Source organism: Callithrix jacchus, chromosome 6 (genome assembly GCF_049354715.1).
Source record: "Callithrix jacchus isolate 240 chromosome 6, calJac240_pri, whole genome shotgun sequence".
NCBI classification, from domain to species: domain Eukaryota; kingdom Metazoa; phylum Chordata; class Mammalia; order Primates; family Cebidae; genus Callithrix; species Callithrix jacchus.
In genome coordinates, this window is record NC_133507.1 from 46,028,821 (window position 1) to 46,053,178 (window position 24,358).

Sequence of the window (24,358 nt, forward strand, 5' to 3'; positions counted from 1 at the left end):
CTATATTGTACACAAATTTATGTAGGCTTTATGTCTTGGAATTGGTTAAATCTAAGTTTGAAAGAAGCTTGTAGATGGCGTCAGTTTTGAAATTAAAAAAAAAAATCAGCATTGTAGATGGAAGTGTCAGAATTCCTCAAAATGCTGAACATATCGTGGTCATCTCCTATCTCTCATATTAGTAGTGGTTTCTTGCCACCCAGAACTGTCTTTTCTATTCTTCTCCTCTGTTCTCTCTAAATCTATTTTGGATTTTTCTCTAATTGTGGATGGTCTTGTTTTTATTTAGTTATTTTAGATTTGGTTCTTTCTCCATTTAGGTTTTGAAAATTTCCTTAAAGCCTGTTGGGTATCTTTTTAAGTTCTCTGTAGTCATTAGCACATTAACATATTCAGTATATAGTGGGTTATTGATAATTACATAGGAGAATTATTCATTTGAATTAGACCATTTATTTTTCAATTTTGATTTTTTTCTAATATTCCATGATACTTTAGAATTTTAATCAAACACTGTCATGTATTTGTTTCTTTTGTTTTTGTTTGTATTTGTATTTGTCAGGGTTTGTTTCTTTTGTTTTTTGTTTTAGATTCATGGGGTACATGTGCAGGTTTGTTAAATGAGTATATTGTGTGATGCTCAGTTTGGGCTTCTAATAATCCAATTGCCAAAGTAGTGAACATGGTACCCAATAGATAGTTTTTCAACCCTTATCTCCCTCCTTCCCACTTTTAGAGTCCCCAGTGTCTGTTGTTTCTTTGTATCCGTGTGTACACAATGTTTAGCTTCCCCTTAAAAGTGAGTACAATCAATATTTGTTTGGTTTTCTGTTTCTGCATTAATTCTCTTAGGATAATGGCCTCCAGTTCCATCCATGTTGCTGCAAAAGGACATGATTTTGTTCCTTTTTATGACTGCATAGTATTACATGGTGCATATGTACCACACTTTCTTTATCCAGTCTACTGTTGATGGGCACCTGGGTTTTCAGGTCTTTGCTATTGTGAATAGAGCTGCAGTGAAAATATGAGTGCAAGTGTGTTTTTGGTAGAACAATTCATTTGCCTTTGAGCATGTACCCAGTAATGGGATTCCTGGGTTGAATGGTAATTCTATTTTTAGTTCTTTGAGAAATCACCAAACTGCTTTCCACAGGATTTGAATTAATTTGCATTACCACCAACAGTGTATAAGCATTTTCTTTTCTCCAGTAGTGTTGTCAACATCTGTTATTTTTTTTTGACTTTTTAATAATTGCTATTCTGACTGGTATAAGATGATATCCCATCTTACCAGTGGTTTTGATTTGCATCTTTCTGAAGATTAGTGATGTTGAGCATTTTTCCATATGTTTGTTGGCTGCTTATATGTCTTCTTTTGGGAAGCTTTTACTCATGTCCTTTCCCTGCTTTTTAATGGAGTTGTTTGTTTTTTTTCTGGTTGATTTAACTTCTTTTAGATTCTGGATATTAGTCCTTTGTTGGATGCATAATTTGCAATTATTTTCTCCCATTCTGTAGGGTTGTCTCTTTACTTTGCCTTTGCTATTCGAACTCTTTTTTTGGTTTCATATGTATTTTAGAATAGATTTTTCTAATTCTGTGAAAAATGACAGTAATTTGATTGGAATAGTGTTCAATCTTTAAATCGCTTTGGGCAATATGATTGTTTTAATGGTATTGATTCTTCCAGCCCATGAGTATAGAATGCTTTTCCGTTTCTTTGTGTTAGCTGTGATTTCTTTCAGCAGTGTTTTGTTCTTCTCTTAGAGAAGTTTCACCTCCTTGATTAGGTGTATTCCTATTTTATTTTATTTTTTTTTTTGTGGTTATTGTTAAGTGGGATTGCATTCTTTCTTTTTTTTGAGATGGAGTCTCACTCTGTCACCTAGGCTGGAGTGCAGTGACACCATCTTGGCTCACAGCAGCCTCCACCTCTTGGGTTTAAGCAGTTATCCTGTCTCTGCCTCCTGAGTAGCTGGGATTACAGGCGCCTGCCACCACACCCAGCTAATTTTTGTATTTTTAGTAGAGTTGGGGTTTCACTATGTTGCTCAGACTGGTCTCAAATTCCAGACCTCAGGTGACCTGCCTGCCTTGGCCTCCCAAAGTGCTGGGATTATATGCATGAGCCACCATGCTTGGCCACAATTGTGTTCTTGAGTCCTCAGCTTGAATGTTATTGGTGTATAGAAATACTGCCAATTTTTGTATGTTGATTTTGTAGTCTGAGACTTTGCTGAAGCCATTTCGTTTTCTAGGTATAGAAAGAATTATATTGTCAATGAACAGAAATAATTTGACTTCTTTTTTTTTCTATTTGGATGCCTCTTATTTCTTTATCTTGCTTGATTGTTCTGGCTAGGACTTAGAGTACTATGTTGAATAGAAATGGTGAGAGTACAGATGTCCTTGTCTTATTCTAGTTCTTAGGGGAATGCTTCTAGCTTTTGCCTATTCAATATAGTGGCTGTGGGTTTGTCATAGATGGCACTGATTATGGCTGTGGGTTTTTCATAGATGACACCGATTATTTTGAGGTATGTTCCTTCAATGCCTAGTTTGTTGAAGGTTATATCATGAAGGGATATTGGATTTTATCAAATGATTTTTCTGTATCTATTGAGATGATTATATAGTGTTTTTAAAACTTTGTTCATGTGGTTAATCACATTTATTGATTTGCTTATGTTGAACCAACCTTGCATCCCAGGAATAAAGCCTACTTGATCATGGTGAATTAACTTTATGATATCCTGCTAGATTTGGTTTGTGAGTATTTTGTTGAGAATTTTTGTGTCTATGTTCATCAGAGATATTGGCCTGTAGTTTTCTTTTTTTGTTGTATTTTTGCCAGATTTCATTCTTTGAAAGAAATGAAAATAGTGACACAACATACCAAAGCCTCTGGAATGTGGTAAAAGCGGTGTTAAAAGGAAAGTTTTTGGCACTAAAAAGATGATAGAAAAAGCTGCAATTAATAACCTAACCTTGAACTTAAAGGAACCAGAAAAACAAGAATGAACTAAACCTAAAGGTGTCATAAGAAAATAAATAACTAAAATTACAGAAGAGCTAAATGAAATTGAGACCCAAAAACCATACAAAGGATCAACGAAACAAAAAGTTGGTTCTTTGAAAGGATTGTCAGCAAGGTTGACAGACTCCTAACTAGATTAACAAGGAAAAAAAGAGAGAGTATCCAAATAAGCACAATCAAATGAGAAAGGTAATATTACAACCAATCCCACAGAAATATAAACGATCTTCAGAGACTACTAGGAACATCTCTGTACACATAAACTAGAAAATCTAGAGGAATCGTAAATTTCCCTAACACACAACCTCCCAAATTTCCCAGGATTTCAAAAAATTAAGTTAACATAATTTAATTTTAAAAGCATTCTTAGTTGGCTACATCAGAATCACTTTGTGTAGCTTAATAAAAGGATAGATTCTGGCGTTCTGTTTCCAGAGGTTCAGGTTCACTAAATTTCAGTTGGAGCCCTGTATTCTGTATTCGGGAAAAAAACTTCTCTGGCATTCTCTGTGCAGTCAGGTTAAAGAATCACTCTTTACAGAATTTTTAGGAAGCAAGGATTAATAGCAAAGGACTTTTATGAAAGCACACAAGGAACAGTTGAGATGAAACGTTAAATACCTTGAAAATAAAGCTGTAATCAACAAACCAGTTGGCAAAGAGAAATAATTTATTAAGATGAGGTACGGTGGATTATTTTTATAAGACATTCTTTAGAAAATTGCGAAGCATGTTGAGTTTTGTTAACACTTACTCATATAACCCTGAAATCTTTTTCTTTTAGAACTATCAGAATGGAAACTTATGTATTGACAGAAAGATGACAATAGGCTCCCTATCCCTTTTGTAATAAAGATCCCAACATTGCCACATATTTTAACCTTTAAGAAAATAACATGAATTTCTGAGCTAAGCTTTTGCTCAAAAACGCAGAATCTGTGTAGCTTTTATAAAATTTACCATAAAAATTCTGGAGGAGAGGAGCCACAACTCAACTCAGGTATTATAAGGAACATGGCTGTAATTAGGCTGTGTTGTTTTATGATGGTATAGTTATAAATGCAAAGCAATTGTAGCTGGAATATAAATGGAAAAGGAAAAAAATTCTTCAGCTTTTTTTTTCGTATTTTAATTAGTCTCTTTCAGATGCACTAATTTCTCTTCAAATGGTATATCCTCGAAGAAATCTTTCAGCTGACCAGTGGAGAAATGCCCAGTTACTGAGCCTCATCAGTGCACCTAGTACAATGCTCAATCCTGCGCAATCTGACACTGTATGGTTCTATTTTTCTATTTTGAATGAAAATAAAGTGATTTTTAAAAAATAATAGTTAAGCAATGCTGTTGCAGTTTGTTTCTAATTAGCATTAGCTTATTACTTGAAGCTCATTATAAAATGTTCATTACTTAAGTCATATTCAGATTTTTTAGCTTTAGAGTCTTAATGAAAACTGATGTTGAATTAATACGATGAATAGTAGGAATATTTTTTTCTTTAAAGTTTAAAATTTGTTTTGCTTTTCATGGTAGAAAAATCTGAAGATGTAGAAAAGTAAAAAGAAAAAAAACACCCCAAATCTCACCAAGTAGAACCAGGTGACAAAATCATTGTTATATTCCGTTATGTTTTTTTCAATCTTTTCACTGTATTTATGAACATAGGTGTTACTACACACATGGAGAATACATTTATACAGCTACTGATTTTGGTGAGAAAGTGAGCATCCAGATACATACATGTCTTCTAACTTGACTAAAATTTTATCTTTTGGAATATTGTTAACTTTGAAATAGGCTTGAGAAATTAATAAGTTGTCATTTATCAGATTAAAGACAGCAACAGTGTTTTTTAAAGAGAGGTTTGGGCGTATGCAGGTGTGAAAGGGGCATACTTCTTATTGTCATTTATTGACTGTAGGTTTCAGTATAGGTAATAACACTTTTATCCAACTCTTCAAATTTCTTCTGTTAGTATTTGGGCCAAGAGTTGGGTAGTAAGTTACCAGGAGAAAGGGAGGAGAGTGGCTCAATGTGGAATATTTTTTAGAATTTCTTTTAACTGACAATGTATATATTCTCTTTTTAAGATGCCTTGTGAATATCTCTCTTTGGATGCAATGGAAAAGTGGATTATCTGTAAGTAAAATGGGTTAGTTTTGTGATTACTCCTCAGATTTTATGTTTTAGAGAAAAAAGCAGGTGGCATGGTTACTACCTCTGTACTTAGCCCTGTGCTAACCCATCTATGTCCATCACCTCTTTCAGTCCTCATATTGATCCCATCAGAGTAGATAGTCTGTTTGTTTGTTTTGAGATGAAGTCTTGCTCTGTCGCCCAAGCTGGAGTGCAGTGGCACAGTGTCATCTCACTGCAACTTCTGCCTCCCATGTTCAAGCAATTCTGTCTCAGCCTCCCCAGTAGCTGGGACTCCAGGCAGACAGCACCATGCTCAGCTAATTTTTGTATTTTTAGTAAAGATGGGCTTTCACCATGTTGGTCAGGCTGGTTTTGAACTCCTGACCTCAGGTGATCTGCTGCCTCAGCCTCCCACAGTGCTGGGATTATGGGCGTGAACCACTGTGCCTGGCCAGGTAGTCTGTTTTAAAGTTGAGGAATCTAAAATTTAGGCCACATAGATAGTGAGTGACAAAGACAAGGTAAGAACCCCGCCCAACTCCAGGACTCATGGGCTACATTATATTGCCTTTCTTTCTTTCTTTTTTTTTTTTTTGAGACGGAGTTTCGCTCGTCACCCAGGCTGGAGTGCAGTGGCGTGATCTCGGCTCACGGCAACCTCCGCCTCCTGGGTTCAGGCAATTCTCCTGCCTCAGCCTCCTGAGTAGCTGGAATTACAGGCACACGCCACCATGCCCAGCTAATTTTTTTTTTTTTTTTGTATTTTTAGTAGAGACGGGGTTTCACCTTGTCGACCTGGATGGTCTCAATCTCTTGACTTTGTGATCCACCCGCCTCGGCCTCCCAATATATTGCCTTTCAACATAACCTTCTAAACTAAATTTTGCTTTTGCTTTTAATGATTATTTAAATATTATGTCTGTTCACTTAAAGTTTTTGGTTTTAATTTACTTCAGTTTATATAATAAATGACTCATATGTTTGGCAGTTTTTTAGATGCATAGGAGATAAAAGTACTCGCTTCTGCTCTTAAGAAGCTTAGAAACTATGGGAGAAATAGACACAAGCTTTTTTTTTCTGGTTTTTTTTTTTCCATTATTTTATTGTGAACATCAAAAGAGTTGAAATAATTGTAGAGTGAACACTCATAAATCTACCACCAAGTTTCTATGACTTCTAATAGCTTGTTGTATTTGCTTTTAAGCTGTTTATTTATTTATCAGCTTCAAAAGAGATTTTATTTGTTTAAATTTTTAGGTTCCTGGTACATATGCAGGTTTGTTATATAGGCAAATTGCATGTCATGGGGGTTCGGTGTACAGATTATTTTGTCACCCAGGTAATAAGCATAGTACGTGATAGGTAGATTTTTCTTTCCAACCCTTAGGTAGAGCCTGGTGTCTATTGTCCCTTTCTTTGTGTTCATGTATACTCAGTGTTTAGCTCCCACTTATAAATAAGAACATGTAGTATTTGGTTTTCTGTTCCTGCCTTAGTTTCCTAGGATAACAACCTTCAGCTCCATTCATATTGCTGCAAAGGATACGATCTCATTGTTTTTTATGGCTTTGTACTATTCTGTGGAGACACACAGGTTTAATACAGAATGAGAATTTCTATAATATAGATAAATTCGTCCTACTCACCCCTAGGCTCACTACCACAGGGGAGTCATTTTGGAGTGTTGGTGTTTTTTCATTCTTACAGGTTTTGTTTTTGATTTATTAACCTTTATTGGCCCTCCATATCCTGGGGTTCTGCAACCAGAGATTCAGTCAGTAGCCAATTGAAATAGGGGAAACATTTTCACAGAGGCCCAAAAAGCAAAACTTACCGCATAATGAGTACTACAGTGAGTTCACACAAATGAAGTGATGTGTAGGCATTGTATTAGGTATTAAAATGAATCTAGAGGTGATTTAAAGTATGCAGGAGGAAGTATGTAGGTTATATTTAAATACTACACCATTTTATACAAAGAACTTTAGCATCCACAGATTTTGGTATCTCTGGATGGTATTGGAACCAGCCCCCCGCATTGACAGATGACACTATTTGTTGACTTTTTATTACCGTGTTTATGGTGAAGGACCAGTTTTTCTTCTTTAATATTTTTTTGATTGATTCTTTAATAAAATAAAGAAAATGAATTACTAGAATTACCAGAAAAGTAAAGTAATAAAGACATAAAATCCAAGCCCATAGTTTTTATTACTAGATTCAGTCTAATTATTAGGTTTCTACTCAGAAATCACTGAAATTTTTGTGAACATTTCTAAATACCCTGTTCCAATACTTAGTCTCATTATGGACTAATACTTGGAGTGTGTTGTTTTTAGTATGAAAGAGGAAGAATTTAACACTACTATCTGCCCTTAGCTATTTTTATTATTTTATTTGTTACATTTGTGATATTTATATTTTCTTCTATAAAGATAATTGAGATTTTCATGCTTTGTCTCATAATTGATTTAGAAAAACAGCTTTCAGAGTTATGGTCTTGCTCAATTATGTGGTGATTGTTAGTTGTTTTGTGTTTATGGATGTGCAGCTGAATAACTGAGTTAATTAGTAGAGTTCGCTGTCATAAGTGACCTCTGGAGTTACATAGGATTGTTCCCCCCACCCCAACTCTTTACCTTAAATGGGAATACTTATAGCATGGGTTTGTGTAATGAGCTGGGAAGTCGATCAGGAAGCAGGCTACCCTAAAATGGGGAATACATAGGCATGGAGAAGGCAGAATTGGGATAACCACTATTGCCAAAATAAGGAATGAGTTTTACTTCTTTCATGTATTTGAACCCTCAGTAGAGCTAATATAGAGGTCAGGAGTTGCCTCAAATTCTGCACTTCTTTTTTTGGAACTACTACCCAGACTAGGATTTTTCTTTAGTAGGTAGTCTACTTTCTTTGGAGCTTTGTTGTGGATTAGTTCAAAGTGTGGTTCCTGAACCAGCAACATCAGCATCACCTAGGAACTTATTAGATATGCAGAATCTTGATCCCTACCCAAGACCTACTAAACAGAAACTCTCTGGATAGATCTTAACAATCTGTTAATGTACTGTCTCGGTGATTCTGGTGCAAGCTAAAGTTTGAGAATCGCTGCTCTGGATTATAACCTGATGCTAAGAGTTGTGCAGGATGTAGAATACTGAGGACTCAGCTACTTGGACTACAGTTATAAAATTAATTATCCTAATGCTTATTTTAGGGTTCATTTTTTAGTCTGTTGATTAGACTTGGGAGAATCCTTGGGAAAGATTTTTTTTCTTTATCTTCAGAGTTTTAGATTACTAATTTCTGCCTTTTTTTTGTATTGATAGTCTAATTTTATCTGTTTTCTGCCTTCAAAGATTTTCTTCAACTTTCTTGTCTAGACTTGGTCTTCTGTTTTAAGAGCTTCTTTTAAATTTTTACATTTTTTTTTGTCCTTTCATCCTAACTTTCAACAAGGAGATTAATGTGTAGTTTAATTAATAAGTCATCCCCCTAATCTTGGGCAATTTATTTTATTTTATTTTATTTTTTTTTTTGAGTCTTGCTCCGTTGCCCAGGCTGGAGTGTGGTAGTGCCATCTCGGCTCATGGTACCCTCTGCCTCCCAAGTTCAAGCAGTTCTCCTGCCTCAGCCACCTGAGTAGCTGGGATTACAGGTGCCCGCCACGGCACTCGGCTAATTTTTGTATTTTTAATAGAGATGGGGTTTTCACCATCTTGGTCAGACTGGTCTTGACCTCAAGTGATCTGCCTACCTTGGCCTCCCATAGTGTTGGGATTATAGGTGTGAGCCACCATACCCAGCCTGGGCAATCTATTTTTAAATTCTTTTGCCTTTTTCGGTCCATTCTAAACAAATAAATATACTTAAACTCATAACACATATCTTAAAAACAAACACTTTAAGTGATAAAAATTTTCAGAAAAACTTTGTATTAGTAGTAGCAAGTATTTTGTAATGTAAGTACACAAAGAGATGGAGGACACTGAGTAAAATCTGATTTCACTCAGGATTAGGGTGGAAAGTCAAGTAAATAACAGGAAAATGTTTTATAAACAAAATTTCTCTTGAGAGTTCTTTAATCTTTCATACATGTATTCTGTTTCTTTGATTGTGTGCCAGATTCAATAATTGGCTTGTTTTGGGGGCCGTGTTACATGAAAAATATTTTTGTATAGTTGAAGTCAAAGCAGTTAAATATACTTCTTTGTATATTTCATATATCTTAGAGAATATGATATATGCCTACTTACAGAGTAAGTTATATGCCTACTTACAGAGTTAGCTTGATTCTGTAGTGGCTCAAGAAGGAAGCTTGAGTTAAGAATCAAAAGATAAATGGCAAGTATTATGTTAAAGTGTCAAGATAGGTGTACAGTTATAATAGGAGTTAAAACATGGGAGTGATTATTGAGAGTCGTAGGGAAATCTGAAAGAAAATGGGATTGGACTAACTGGCCCACTGCAGAACCTCATGTATAGTAGACACTGAGTAAATGTTTCTTGAATGAAAGTTAAGGTTTTACATCCTAGTATAGAAGACTAGAAAGGGTATCAGTCAACATATATAAGATTATACATTTATGTAATATTCCCAGATTGATAACAAAAGGTAAAAAAGATATTTAGAATTTGTGTAATAGAGAGCAATTTAATATATTGAAAGAATATTAGACTTTGAGGATGAATGCTTGGGGCAGAGTCCTAGCTTTATTACTTTAACAGTGTTTTAGTGAAGTCAATGACCCTTCACTTCTTCAACTATAAAGAAGCATATGGGCCAGGTGCAGTTGTTCATGCCTATAATCCCACTTCTTGGGGATGCTGAGGTGGAAGGATTGCCCGAGACCAAGAGATTGAGACCAGACTGGTCAACATAACATAAGACCCCATCTCTACCAAAAAAAGAAAAAAGAAAAAAAGTAAAGAAAAGAAAGAATACCACTTGTCTTGTCTACTATGTACGATAATCATTTGAAAAAATATATTTGAGAAGACTTAATAAACTATAAATTGCTATTAAAATGTGAGATGCTATTACTTTATGATTTATTCTTGATTTAGGAAAGTAGATTCACTTTATATATATGTGTATATATATGTGTGTGTGTAGATATATGGTTATTTTTTTGAAATGAGCCATCTTGGCTCACTGCAGCTGCTGCCTCCTAGGTTCAAGCTATTCTCCTGCCTCAGCCTCCTGAGTAACTGGGATTATAGGTGCCCACCACCTGTATTTTTAGTGGAGACGGGGTTTCACCATGTTGATCAGGGGGGTCTTGAACTCTTGAGTTGTGATCCACCTACCTCAGCCTCCCAAAGTGCTGGGATTAAAGGCATGAGCCACAGCATTGAGCCCCAGATAAGTTTTATTTTAAGTTATTGTAACAAGTGTAATGATTACTGCATTATATGTTAATTAGAAATTTCTGATCTTTGGCTGAAAATATTTTATAAATGTTACTTTTATTAAAATGACTTGATTTATAACCCAGAAGTGACATTTTTTTTTCCCTTTTGTCAGTGCAGGTTCATATAACTGGTTTTGCAAAATACAGAAAATTATAATTGGAAAAGAAACATATTGTTACCATGTTTTCTACATATGTATTGTTACTGTTACTCAGAAGTCTCAATTTAGTGATTGTGGTTACATTTCTGTATTTTTCAAAAGCCACATTTTCACCAAACTTTGGAATACTTTTACATTTGCACTTATATTTGCTTTTCTTTTTATTTAAAGTTGGCTTTATTTTGTGCCATGGGATCCTAAATACTGATGCTACAGCACTGAACCTTTGGAAGCTAGCTCTTCAAAGTAGCTCTTGCCTCTCTCTCTTTCGGGATGAAGTTTTCCACATTCACAAAGCTGCAGAAGACTTATTTGTAAACATACGAGGGTATGACATTTTCATTTATTTTGTCTTTTTTGGAGAAGGGTGAGTGAGTTATCTTCACTGAAGTTTTGGGGATAAAGGAGTTGTCATACCATACAGGAAGATACAGCTTATGCCGTTTGACTTGGGTCCCAGGAAGTTGTTTTTAACAGTCATCCTAATAGGTAACAATCATATTTTTTACAGATAGCTTCACATATTAAAAAAAAAAAAATGAGGTTATCTGCCCTTTCAAAACATTTATTAGAGAAGGAAGATATGTCTTCTTTTGCAAGTCATGTATGATTGTAGATGTGAACATACCATATACATTTAAGAGGTTTAAAATTTTTAGAAGTGTTATTTTAGACTAGAGTACACTTGTAAAAGTATATGAAGCAATCAAAAATACTTAATTGGATTAGTTTTAGCAATTACAGAAGTCATACCACTGCACGTAGGAAGAAACTATGTTGTTTTTATTTAAATAATAGAAAGTATTCCACATGATTTATTTTTACTTTCAGTTAAGCCAATAATTATATGAAATGTGTTTCTTTGAAATTTTTAATAACTTTATTTCTCTCCACTCGAGATTCTGTATCCAATATATAAAAGCCAAATTGAACCCAGACTTGATGCCAATTATGAAATATTTTAAAAATACCTGGAATCCCCCCTGTACTTATGTTGAATATTTATGTTGGACTTGCTACCTTCAGATAAAAATGAAGTTTGCCCACATTTATTTTACATCCAGTTCAATAATGTCCTAATAAAATTGAGATGAAATAAAACTTCTACATATTTAAAAATAAAAATAAGTCTGACACTAAATTTAAGCCAATATATCTCACATTTTAGCATACATAAGAATTACCCTGAAATGCAAATTGAAATCCGGGTTCCTGAGCAGCATGTCTAACCTCCTATATCTGTATCTTGGAGAGGTTAAAGGAATCTCCCCTTTTCTTCCCTAATACTTTATTGAGATAAAATATACAAACAAAAATACATATATCTTAGTGGTATAACTCATTGACTTTGCATATGAATACTCCTGCATGACCACCACTTAAATCAAGATGTAAGAACATTGCCATCATTTCTGGAAAATTCTTTTGTTCATCTTTCTAGTCAGTATTGCTATGCCTAATCACTACTTCCCCCACTCCTTTCTCAAGTGACTACAGTTCTGATTTCTGTCACCATACTGATATTCTGAGGCCAGTGATCTGTCAGTCATATGATAAATAGTGCCCGGTGTACTTTTCAGCTCTTATTTTAGATGGTGGAATACCCTGAAATATTATATGCAAGATGGGCTTTGTCATTTTCTAATTGATTTAGATCGAAAATCATGAAACTTATATTAATATCATGTATTAGCATACTGACAAACTCATTGTGGAATCATATTTAAATATATATAAATATTTAAAATCAGTTAATCTCTGTATATTGAGTGAACTTATATATGATGCAAGTAAATTTAATGGCACCATGAAACCAGTTGTCTTTGTTATACTTTATTAATGATAAGTTTATCATTTGAGAGTCTCCATTTAAAGTTGTGAGAAGTTTCTGTTTTTAATTTGTAAATGATCATCCAGTTTAAAATATGAATTTTCATAGTCAAACCATAAGTACAAAAGCTTATTAATTATAGAGGGTGATGATTACAGAATTATTATATTTTGAACATTTGCTCAAAGAATATGTAAATCTTAGAGAACTTAAGTGTAGAAGTTGAAGTTCATTTTAGTGTAAGTGATTTTTATATATTATTTATTTTTGAGATGGACTTTTGCTCTTGTCACCTAGGCTGGAGTGTAGTGGTGTGATCTTGGCTCACTGCAACCTCTGCCTCCCGGGTTCAAGTGATTCTCCTGCCTCAGCCTCCTGAGCAGTTGGGATTACAGGCATCTGCCACCACGCCTTGCTAATTTTTGTATTTTTAGTAAAGATGTGGTTTTGCCATGTTGGCCAAGTTGGTCTTGAACTCCTGACCTCAAGTGATCTACCCACCTTGGCCTCCCAAAGGGCTGGGATTACAGGTGTGAGCCACCACACCCAGCAATAGTGTAAGAAATTTTTAGATAAGTTGTCAGGAAGATATTTTTTCTTTAACATTTTAGGAATTTTGATTTTTTTTTATATCTATTAATCATGAAATTATTAACATTTGTTTTTACGGTGGCATCTTTAAGCTGATAGATGTTGGTGTTTCTTTTAATTAAATGGTTTTTTTAATTTGAAAAATAAGATTTTTTTAAAAATATAGATTAAAATCATACATAGTTCTCTTAAAAATAATTTAAAGTAGGTAAATGCTTTCCTGCCTCAGTTTTCTCCATCACAAAACGTTTATATCCAAACAGTCACTACTTTTGATCACACATATATAGCTTTTCAGAATTTTTTTATGCTTATGAGATAGCTTTGATTAAAAAGTCAGAAATTATAGCTTTGTCAGCACTTTAGATTTTTGGAAGCTGATGTTAATTACATCAGAAGTATGATTTCAGTGTCTCCATTGGGGATTAAGGAAGGAGTAACATTTAATAAAATAAAAATCTACATTGTGATGTTTAGTTTTATTGTTGGATTTAATATAATGTGACTTTTTTAAGGAAGACTTGATTAGACATCTAAGTGCTAGGAAAGGTGTGGGTAGATTCTTCCCTGAACTTCCAGTTTGAGGGCTAGTTTTTAAATTGATATTGTCATTTTTGATTGACTTCTAGGAGTAGACTTACTCATTTTGACAGTTATTGATCAAATTAAACTGATGTTCTAATTTTTTTGCACATAGCTATAATAAACGTATTAATGACATAAGAGAATGCAAGGAGGCAGCTGTGTCACATGCGTAAGTAGTTTTATTTTGTCTGTGGTTGTTTTAATCAAGAAAAATTCTTAAAGCATTTTATTAAAGTGAGTACAGATTAATAGTATGCAAGATGTGGAAGTAGAAGAGGGGGACTTTCAGTCATTGAGAAATATTAAGTAGATAGCCTCTTTTAAGTGTTCTTGAAGTATTGATAAAATGCCATAAGGAAGTATTACACTTCCTTATAAGTAAGGACTCTTTGGTATAATCTCACTGACACTATGCTCTGCATACCAACATGATTTTTGTACTACTACATGAAAATCAGTATATCCTTATAACTCTTCCAGATAATATCTACTTTTTTTTTTTTTTTTTTTTTAAGACTGACTCTCGCTTTGGCACCCGGGCTGGAGTGCAGTGATGCCATCTCAGCTCACTGTAGTCTCTACCTCCTGGGCTCAAGCAATTCTCCTGCCTCAGCCTCCTGCCTAGCTGGGATTATAGGCACCTGCTGCACATGCCCAGCTAATTTTTGTATTTTTAGTAGAGACAAGTTTTCACCATGTTGGCCAGGCTGGTCTTGAACTCCTGACCTCAAGTGATTAGCCCACCTCAGCCTCCCAAAGTGCTGGCATTACAGGCATGAGCCACCATGCCCAGCCAATATTTACTTTTAAGAGTGCAACTCTTCCCAATTTTAGTTTCTTATATTAGTAAATGTATAGATATCCTGAGAAATTAGTGTATTTTAAGACTTTAAACATCTTTCTAGTTTTCTCATAAAATAATTCTAAATAATTTTATATTTCACTTTAATTACTATGTATATGATATACTTAATGTAGAATATTTACTCCAGTGAACTTAGGTAATATATAGTGATAATATTCTTTGATCTATCAATATTTCTATATAAGGCAGAGAGAAGACAATCATCACTCCATAGATAAAACTGTAAATCTACAAGAAATTTTAGAATTTAAGTTTAGGCTATAAGATAGATATTGGGAATTTAAACCATCTTTACTCATTGTATCTGTGCTATATCATTCCTCATTCATATTTTATTGACTTGAATGAAATACATGTGCTTAATTTTTCAAAAATGATTTCTAGTGCAAATAGCATACTTTGAAGTTTGTTAGAATTCCTCTCTAGACTTGCAGAAGTGCACATAATTATTATTTCTTCATGGGATAGACTCTACGATAGGCAGATATATATATAGGCATAGCTATCTTTTGTAAAGATCTTTTACAAGTAAAGTATTGTTATTTTTCTTCTTCCATTTATTAAATAATTATAGTAAGCAGTAGTAACTTCTAGGACTAATTACCATGTGCTCGGCCCAAGTGCTTTATAGACATTTTATCTCAATAAACATCACAGACTCCTTACAGTAATCCTGTGAAGTAAAATAATCAAAATAACATTTGCTCATTTTCTTCTTGGAAATGACAGGATGACTTTACTATTGTCAGGAAAAAGAGCTTGTCATTGAAATTAAAGTAACATGAAAGCACTACATATCAGGCATCATGAAAGATCGTGCATCTTTTGAGACAGGTGTCATTATACTTATTCTATAGACAAGAAGCTGAAACTTAGAGTTGGAACCTAAGGTCATGCGGAGAGAGCACAGATTTTAATTTGAGTCCTCTGAAACTGATCTACTGTGTCACAGTGAAATTACTAGTGTTGTGTATTCTTTATACTTGGGTTTTTGGCATATGCATCTTTCATACACACACACACACACACACATTTATTTTATGCACCTCTAAATTCTAAAACTTTCTTGGAGCAGTGTGTATTTTGCGTGGTATGAGGAGTTGTAATACTTAGAACATTTTCTGATTTTTTTTCTTTCTGGTAATATGTGAGAAAGTTTTCTAATCTTAATTTTAAAATACATAGTATATGACTATTTATGATTATCCCTTCCTTTCCATATCTTCTATTTTTGAACAGGAGTGCCAAATAGGTCTCATCCCAATACCTTTATTGACTGTAGCTCTTGTGTATTCAGTTTTGTATATTTAATAGTAATATACTTAATAAGATTATAACTAGATATTTATTAAGTTATACTTATTAATTTCTATGTGGAAGTGACAAAAATGTATATAGTAAGTTAGTTCTTGCCTTCAAGCCTTCAAGGAATTTTTTTTTTTTTTTGAAACAGAGTCTTGCTCTGTCACCTAGGCTAGAGTGTAGTGGCATGATCTCAGCTCACTGCAACCTCCGCCTGCTGGGCTCAAGTGATTCTCCTGCCTCAGCCTCCCCAGTAGCTGAGATTACAGGCACCCACCACCACACCTGGCTAATTTTTTGTATTTTTAGTAAAGATGGGATTTTACAGTGTTGCCCAGGCTGGTCTTGAACTCCTGAGCTCAGGCAGTTCACCCAACTTGGCCTCCCAAGGTGCTGGGATTACAGGCATGAACCACTGTGCCTGGTCACCTTCAAGGATTTCATAGTCTATAAAGTGCTTAAAACTATATGGTACTAAAATTGCAGAAATTATTCATAAATAATAATTTATGAATAGCTGGATGTTGGGAAATGGTTCTTGAAGTTTGGGTAGGATTTTGATAGATAGAGAATAACGGAACAGAGTTTAAAAAGCAACACAAGAAAGGCAAGGATAAATAGAAGATTAGACACTCATTTAATGACAAACACATAGAAGATGATTTTTATAGGAGCTTCTGCTTCCTAAAAAAGGACTTTGGAAGTTGAGCCTGAAATGCTAATTACTTTATTGCCAATAATAATTTTAGTGAAGCAGATAAACTATGATGATGTCTTTCCCTGTAGTGGTTCAATGCACAGAGAAAGACGCAAGTTTTTAAGATCTGCACTAAAGGAATTGGCTACTGTCCTCTCTGATCAACCTGGCTTGCTAGGTCCCAAGGTAATTCATTTAATGATTATTTCAGTAATTGTGCCATATTAAACTTTTAAACATTTCTATATGCTATTTTCCTGAAATTTGAGTCAGGGACTATGTAAATGGATTTTTATATTTAGTGGAGAATGAATTTGCTGACTTGACATTCATACATCATACCTCCCTGCATTCTTCTCCCTTATATGCATGCTCTCCCTTATACATACAAGTTTTCTTCTTTCCTTTCCTGTTAGTCTCTTCTCTCTTTTGAATTGATATTATCACTTCTTGCCAATGACTTTTCACATAGAGATTGTCAATCAGTTTTGTTTTTAATCTTTGAATAAGAATACACACTTATTTTTTTAAAACAGGCACTTTTTGTTTTTATGGCATTATCCTTTGCCCGTGATGAAATTATCTGGCTACTTCGTCATGCAGATAACATGCCAAAGAAGAGTGCAGACGACTTTATAGATAAGTAAGTTAGCAACATTTAAAAAATTATTTTCTGTATATAGATGCTTCTTGATTTACAATGGGGTTATGTCCTGATAAACCCATTGAAAGTTGAAAATATTGTTAAGTTGAAATGCATTTAGTGCACCTAATCTACTGAATGCTAGAGCTTAGCCTAGCCTACCTTAAATGTGCTCAGAACACTTTTATTAGCCTACAGTTGGGCAAATTTGTCTGGCAACATAGTACACTAATAGAGTATAGGTTGTCTATCTTTCTGATCACATAGTTGACTGGGAACTGTGACAGCATTATGATTGAGTATCATACTGTCTATTGCTAGCCTGGGAATAAAAGCCAAAATTCAAAGCACAGTTAGTGCTAAATGTGTATCATTTCTGCACCATTGTAAAGTAGAAAGATAGTATGTCCAAACCATTGTAAATTGTGCACCATCTGTATACTGATTTATGGGCTTGGGGAATGTGGAGACTTATATTTGAAGCAAAAATATTTTGTAGAACTTGGAATATTTGTAATATATCATTAGATGATATTAATTAGAATGCAAAGTCAACTTTAGTTTTAAATCAGGGCTTTTGTTTTCTCATAGTATGCTTCATGGTGGTAAAGTTTTTGCTTTCTTGCTATGCTCAGTAATATTTCTTATGGAAGTCATTTTTCAAAACTATTTGCTACACAAAACATTTAAATAAAAATTGTGTTTATAGAGTTGCAACTCAGTGTGTCATTAAAATGTTTTCATCTTATTTTAGTTCAGTCTCTCAATAGGAGTTAGAAAAATGGAGCAGAGAAATAAGGGCATACAGGAAAATTTTGTTTCTTGCTGATCCTCTTTTGATATTTTTTGATGTATGTATAAGATACCCTGTTTATTTTATTTTTTTAATTTAATTTTATTTTTTGAGATGGAGTTTTACTCTGCCACCCAGGCTGGAGTGCAGTGATGCCATCTTGGCTCACTGAAACCTCAACATCCTGAGTTCAAGCGATTCTCTTGTCTCAGCCTCCCAAGTAGCTGGGATTACAGACACCTACCACCATGCCAGCTAATTTTTGTATTTTAGTAGAGGATTTTACCATGTTTGCCAGGCTGGTCTTGAACCCCTGACCTCAAGTGATCAGCCCACCCTGGCCTCCCAAGGTGCTGTGATTACAGTGTGAGCCACTGTGCCCTAGCCCTGTTTATTTTCAGTTTGGATTTTCTGCTATCCATTTTTAGCCTTAGCTTTTTTTTCTTTTTTTTCTTTGCTTTCTGTGATTTCTTTATTCATATGAAATAATTTAAAAAGGAAATAATTGACACTAAATATTAATGCCCTTTATAAGAAAAAAAACTTTTAGAAATGAGATCAAGGGCATCTAATATATTCTTTAATAATCATGAATTTATTATTTTAAATTTTTTTTCTTGAAATTTAAAAAAAGGCACATTGCTGAATTAATATTTTACATGGAAGAGCTTAGAGCACATGTGAGAAAATACGGACCTGTAATGCAAAGGTATTACGTGCAGTACCTTTCTGGCTTTGATGCTGTTGTCCTCAATGAACTTGTGCAGGTAAAAACTATCTTATACTATTTCTCTTTTGTTCCTTCCCTCCCACCTTTGATAGTATTTGATTTGTTTGTTCAACAAGCATTTATGAAATATTATGTGCCAAGCAGTGGATAAATCATGTTTATATTTTGTCAAAGAGATCATTGCCTAGAAGGGAGGAAACAATTGTAGTCCAGTGTGATAGATGTTGGGCATTAAGTGTATATAAAGCTCAGAGTAAACACAAGGAAGGAAACGATTATTTATCCTGAAGGTGGAGATATATACTAACCAAATTATAGAGGGCCTTGGGAAAGAGGAGTTGGGAAATTATATCTATAACCCAAATTATAGAGGGCCTTGGGAAAGAGGAGTCATTATTCATGAATCAGTTGTACTGCTTAGAAAGATCACCATGGTTCAGTGTGGACGATAGATTGCTAGCAACCAAGGGAAGAGTCAGAGAGACCAAAAGAAAAATGACTGCAGTAGGCTAGGTGAAAGGTGATGAGAGCCGACACTTGGGCAGTAGCTATGGAGATAGAGAAGACATAGTAGAGACAATGTAATTGGTAATTAAGTATTAGAGGGAAAGTGGAATAAAAATATTTTGAAGAAAATTGTTAGAGGATGGGCAGTAGATAAAGATTTTATATAGAAGTTCTAATTTAAATGTAAATTTTTTTCTTAATTGGTTTGTTAGCCTTTGTTTTGCTTTCCATAATTTATTTATTCAGTCTTCTTCATCTTTATTTAAATTTAAAAAAATTTATTCCAAATAAACTGACCCTAAGGAAATAGTATTTTATTTTCCTTCACTTTATAAAATTACATGATTCAAATGACTCTAAGCTAATATATGGTGTAAAGAAACAACAGTTAATAATCCTCTTTATATAAAGACTACTCTAAAGCTGCTAGTTTTCCAGTTAAATAACAATACTTTGAAGTTCTCCTTTTTTTTCCAATCGACCTAAAAATATAGATCAGGAAATAAATTGTTTATATAATATTTTTATCTTGAATTATATATGTATTGTTACAGGCTAGTATTCTAAACTATGTAGGTTATTTCTTCTTTTATCCACTAGATGGAGCTCAGATACTTCCCTTCTGTGGTCATTAAGTGTAGTATTATTGCCTTGCTGTTATTTTATTTGAATAGTTATTACCAGATAAGCCAGAAGCTTTTGTTACTGTTTATTATTTATTCATACTAACATACAGTTTAAAAAGTAAACCAGAATTCCTGAGTCACTTAATCTATTTTTATATAAAGTGGAATTTACTAGTACTGAGAAAACTATTTCTTAGCATTTCTTCTGGGATTATAGTAATAGTATAGTATCATAGGCAGTAATAATGCTTATTAGTAATTGTCAGATTTATTGATAGTGTATCTTAGCGAATCTGTGGAATACCTCTGTAAGAGTGGATATAGTTATCCTTATTTGTTGAAGAAGAAATGCCTTATGTGATTTGCTCAGTATCACACAGCTCATAATATAAAGCCAGTAGTCAAACCTAAGTTTTAATTCCAAAGCCTGAGCATTTTACCACCCTATTCTGTTGCAAATTATATTCACAATGTTTTTCACCATTTGCTAGCATATAAATTTAGAACTAAAGTTGTAAACCTGTTAGCAGAGTTGATTACAATAGGTGTTAATATTTTATTGTGGTAAAATATATGTAACAATATTTATCATTTTCATGATTTTTAAGTGAAGTGATATAAGTTTAATGATATGTACATTCACATCAGAATGTTTTGAAAATGTTTTATTTATGCTGTTTAAGCTAAGCATCCACTTTTTTAAAGGAATTTATTATTTTTTTTTCTTTTTGTTTTTTCTTATTTATCTTTAAAGGAATTTATTTTTAACAGGCACTTTAGATACAGTTTCTCAAATATTCATTTTTTTAAGCCAGGTTGAAGGGTTTTAGGTCTTAATTTTGTTGAAGGCTAACATAAACACAACAAAAATCACTCATTTTTTAGTGCATGTTGTAAATTTTGGTAGCTGTGTACATTTGTGCAACTATTACGACACCACATTCAAGACAACTTTTCCAACGCCTTTAAAAGTTTGCTTATATACCCTTATGATACACCTTCATCATTTTATGCTAAGCCCTTGACAGCAAGTGGTATTTGTCACTATACTTTTGCCTTAAAAAATATTTTTTCATATAAATTTTCCTAGTGTATAAAAAAAGCACTTTTTTACACATAATCTTTTTTATTTCTTTCACTTAACCTAATGGTTTTGAGATTCATGTTATGGTGTACATTAAAATTTTGTTTCTTTTTTATTGCTGAAAGATACTCCATAGTGTGGATATACCAGCTTATCAGTCCACTAATTGATAGACATGAGTTGTTTTCCAACTAGATGTTTTTAATGTTACTTTGTGTTTGTTTTTCAGAATCTTTCTGTTTGCCCTGAAGATGAATCAATCATCATGTCCTCTTTTGTTAACACTATGACTTCCCTAAGTGTAAAACAAGGTAATAAGTCTTTTTAAATAAAAGCATATTTTCTTCTAATTAGATTTTCAAACTTGATTATTAAGGAGAGAATTTACCAATTAATTTGGCTAATGATCTATTATCTTTTATCTTAATATTCTTCTCTGAAGCAAAGATTTCCAAAATGCGTTTGTGATGCTATTTACAAAAATTATAATTATAGTTTGATATTTCTAATTATTAAGCAGGAAGAAAAGCATTTTGTAACAAAAACAATAAAGAGGACTGCATTTTGTAGCAAGTCATATATTTGATTCAAGCATACCAATAACAATATTTAATGCCATTTATAAAATATTTAGTCTATGCCAGGCACTTTATATATTTATTATCCCATTAACTCCACATTGTTTTCTCAACACTATTATTACTTTTGACAGATTGGAAACTCTAGATTTGAGGGTTAACCTCTCAGTTACTGAACATAATTTGCCAAGCACTAATAGCTATTAAGCAAGATTAGGAATTTGAGCTCAAATCTGTGAATCTAAAAAATTGATGTCATATAATCAATCACCTTGCCATTATTTGAATACTCCATTCTATTGGATTGAGAGTATGTTTTAGTTTTATAGTCTTCTAATAAGAGATATCAGAAACCTTGAAAACTTGTGAGTAATAAATATATAAAGTTTTCTTAGTTCAATCTGTATAGCTACCACATTTAAGTAATGAAGCTACAGTAATTTTGTCTGGTCATATATGGTTTATATAAAGTTATTTTGTTGAATGTCAGCGTGCTGTCCAAAGTTTCTATGCATAGGCTCTCTCACATTCTATTCTGCCTCCTTCAAATTGACATGTAAGCACACTGAGAATCAGAGAGCTTAGGAGAGAAGCCTTTACTTCCTTAGCACAACTGTCTCCTTTATCATCATCTTTACAGGATTTGAGAATTGTTTCACTGTCTTCACTCTTACATTTTAAAATGCTTTTATTATTTAATTGTAAAATACACATAAAATTGGCCATCTTAACCATTTTTGAGTGTATAATTCAGTAGTGTTACGTATATTCATATTGTTGTACAACCATTCTCCAAAATATTTTCATCTTGCAAAACAAATTCTTTTAATGGTTATTGAACAACACCACATTTCCCTTTCCTGCCAGCTCCCGGCAACCTCCATTCTACTTTCTGTTTTTGTAAGCATGACTACTCTTGATACCTTATTTAAGTGGAATCACAGAGTATTTGTCTTTCTGTGACTCATTAATTTCACTAGGTATGATGTCCTCAAGTTCAGCCATAGTAGCATGTGTCAGAATTTCCTTTCTTTTTTAGGCAGAATAATAGTCCATGATATTTATTTATTTTATTTTATTTTATTTTATTTTTTGAGACCAAGTCTTGCTCTGTTGCTAGGCTAGAGTGCAGTGGTATAATCTCTGTTTACTGTAACCTCCACCTCCAGGGTTCAAGTGATTCTTCCACCTCAGTCTCCCAAGTCGCTGGGACTATAGGCACACACCACCATACCCAGCTAATTTTTGTATTTTTAGTAGCGATGGAGTTACACCATGTTTGCCAGGCTAGTCTCTAACTCCTGACCTTAGGTGATCCACCCGCCTCAGCCTCCCAGTGTTGAGAATACAGGCATGAGCCACTGCACCTGGCCTCCATTGTATTTAGATGCTATGTTTTGTTTATTCATTCATCTGTCAGTGGAAACTTAAGTTGCTTCTACCTTTTACTATTTTGAATAATTTTTCTATGAGCATGGGTATACAGATACCTCTTTAAGACCCTGGCTTTAATTCTTTAAGCTATACTCAGAAGTAGAATTGTCTTAGCTCTTAAAATTTAAAATGTTCTTATAGATTTGTGAAAATATTAATTTGCTTTATAATTCTTTTTTTTTTTCTATTACCACAGTTGAAGATGGGGAAGTATTTGATTTCAGAGGAATGAGATTAGATTGGTTTAGGTTACAGGTAAGAATAACTTTTTATTGTCATTCTGTTTTGTTATTTTAGTTAAAATGAAAATTTTTGTGACAGAAGTATAAAATATTTATCGTTATATACCTATCGAAAAGATTTCTTTTGCATACGTAACCATAAAAGAAATATTTTGTACTAGTTATTAAACTTGGATAAATATATTTATAACGTAAGCCAACATGAGTTTTTGAATCGATTATTATAATTTTAAAGTATCTAAAAATTTAAATCCCAATCTATCTCTTGATCATCCTGATTCAAATATTTAATTCCAAAGTGAAAGCACAAAATCTTCTCTGAGAAAATATTTAAAATCTGTGGGCGTCAGCAAACCTTTTTTAATAGAGACAGTTGATAAAAATTTTAGGCTTGCAGCCCCGTCATCACAACTGCACTCTGCCAGTGCAATGTGAGGGCAGCTGTAGACAGCACATAACTTAATAGGCATGGCTGTATTCCAGTAAAACTACTTATAAAACAAGTGGGTAGCCCACAGGCCATAGTTTACCACCACCTGATCTGTGCCAAAAGCTTCAAGTTTCTGAAAAACAGAAATAAATATTATTAGAGTGTTTATTTAATAGATAAGTCTCATATAAATAGTTCATAAAGGCTTTAAAATTTCAAGCCTAACACCTTGGTGTACGCTGTAACCTTAATGATAAAAATTAGTTACCCTCTAAATATTTAAGTAGTTATGGGAAAATGGCCCAGTGTTCTCAGTAATCTGCGTCTTTTAAAAATCCATATATTTTTAAATGATAGTGGTCATATCATTATATAGTCATTTGACTCATTATAAAGTTAAACCATTCAATTGGCCCCTTTCCCAGTCTCATTCTTCAGAAATACTCACTTTTAATAACTGGTCTGTATTTTTTTAGATGTTCAAACAAGTAAATGAGGTATTACTATGTACTGTTTTGCTATTTGTTTATTTATTTATTTTTTAAATACTTATTTGTTTATATTTTAGAGACAGAGCCTTGCCCTGTCACCCAGGCTGAGTACAGTAGTGTGATTATAGCTCATTGTAACCTCAGGCTCCCAGGCTTAAGACAGTCCTCCCACATCAGC

At 33.5% G+C, this 24,358-nt stretch overlaps 1 protein-coding gene across 5 annotated transcripts in view; it reads left to right on the top strand.

The window, feature by feature from the left end:
* Window positions 1-24,358, top strand: part of NCKAP1 (NCK associated protein 1) — a 115,335-nt gene that overhangs the window by 39,169 nt on the left and 51,808 nt on the right. For all 5 annotated transcript variants that reach the window (XM_035304330.3, XM_035304331.3, XM_035304332.3 and 2 more), the window contains 9 exons: window positions 4,177-4,314; window positions 5,128-5,176; window positions 10,923-11,079; window positions 13,871-13,927; window positions 16,712-16,808; window positions 17,159-17,265; window positions 18,693-18,825; window positions 21,235-21,316; window positions 23,214-23,272. In XM_035304330.3, the coding sequence (XP_035160221.1) occupies window positions 4,177-4,314; window positions 5,128-5,176; window positions 10,923-11,079; window positions 13,871-13,927; window positions 16,712-16,808; window positions 17,159-17,265; window positions 18,693-18,825; window positions 21,235-21,316; window positions 23,214-23,272 (879 nt within the window). The remainder of the gene's footprint in view (window positions 1-4,176; window positions 4,315-5,127; window positions 5,177-10,922; window positions 11,080-13,870; window positions 13,928-16,711; window positions 16,809-17,158; window positions 17,266-18,692; window positions 18,826-21,234; window positions 21,317-23,213; window positions 23,273-24,358) is intronic.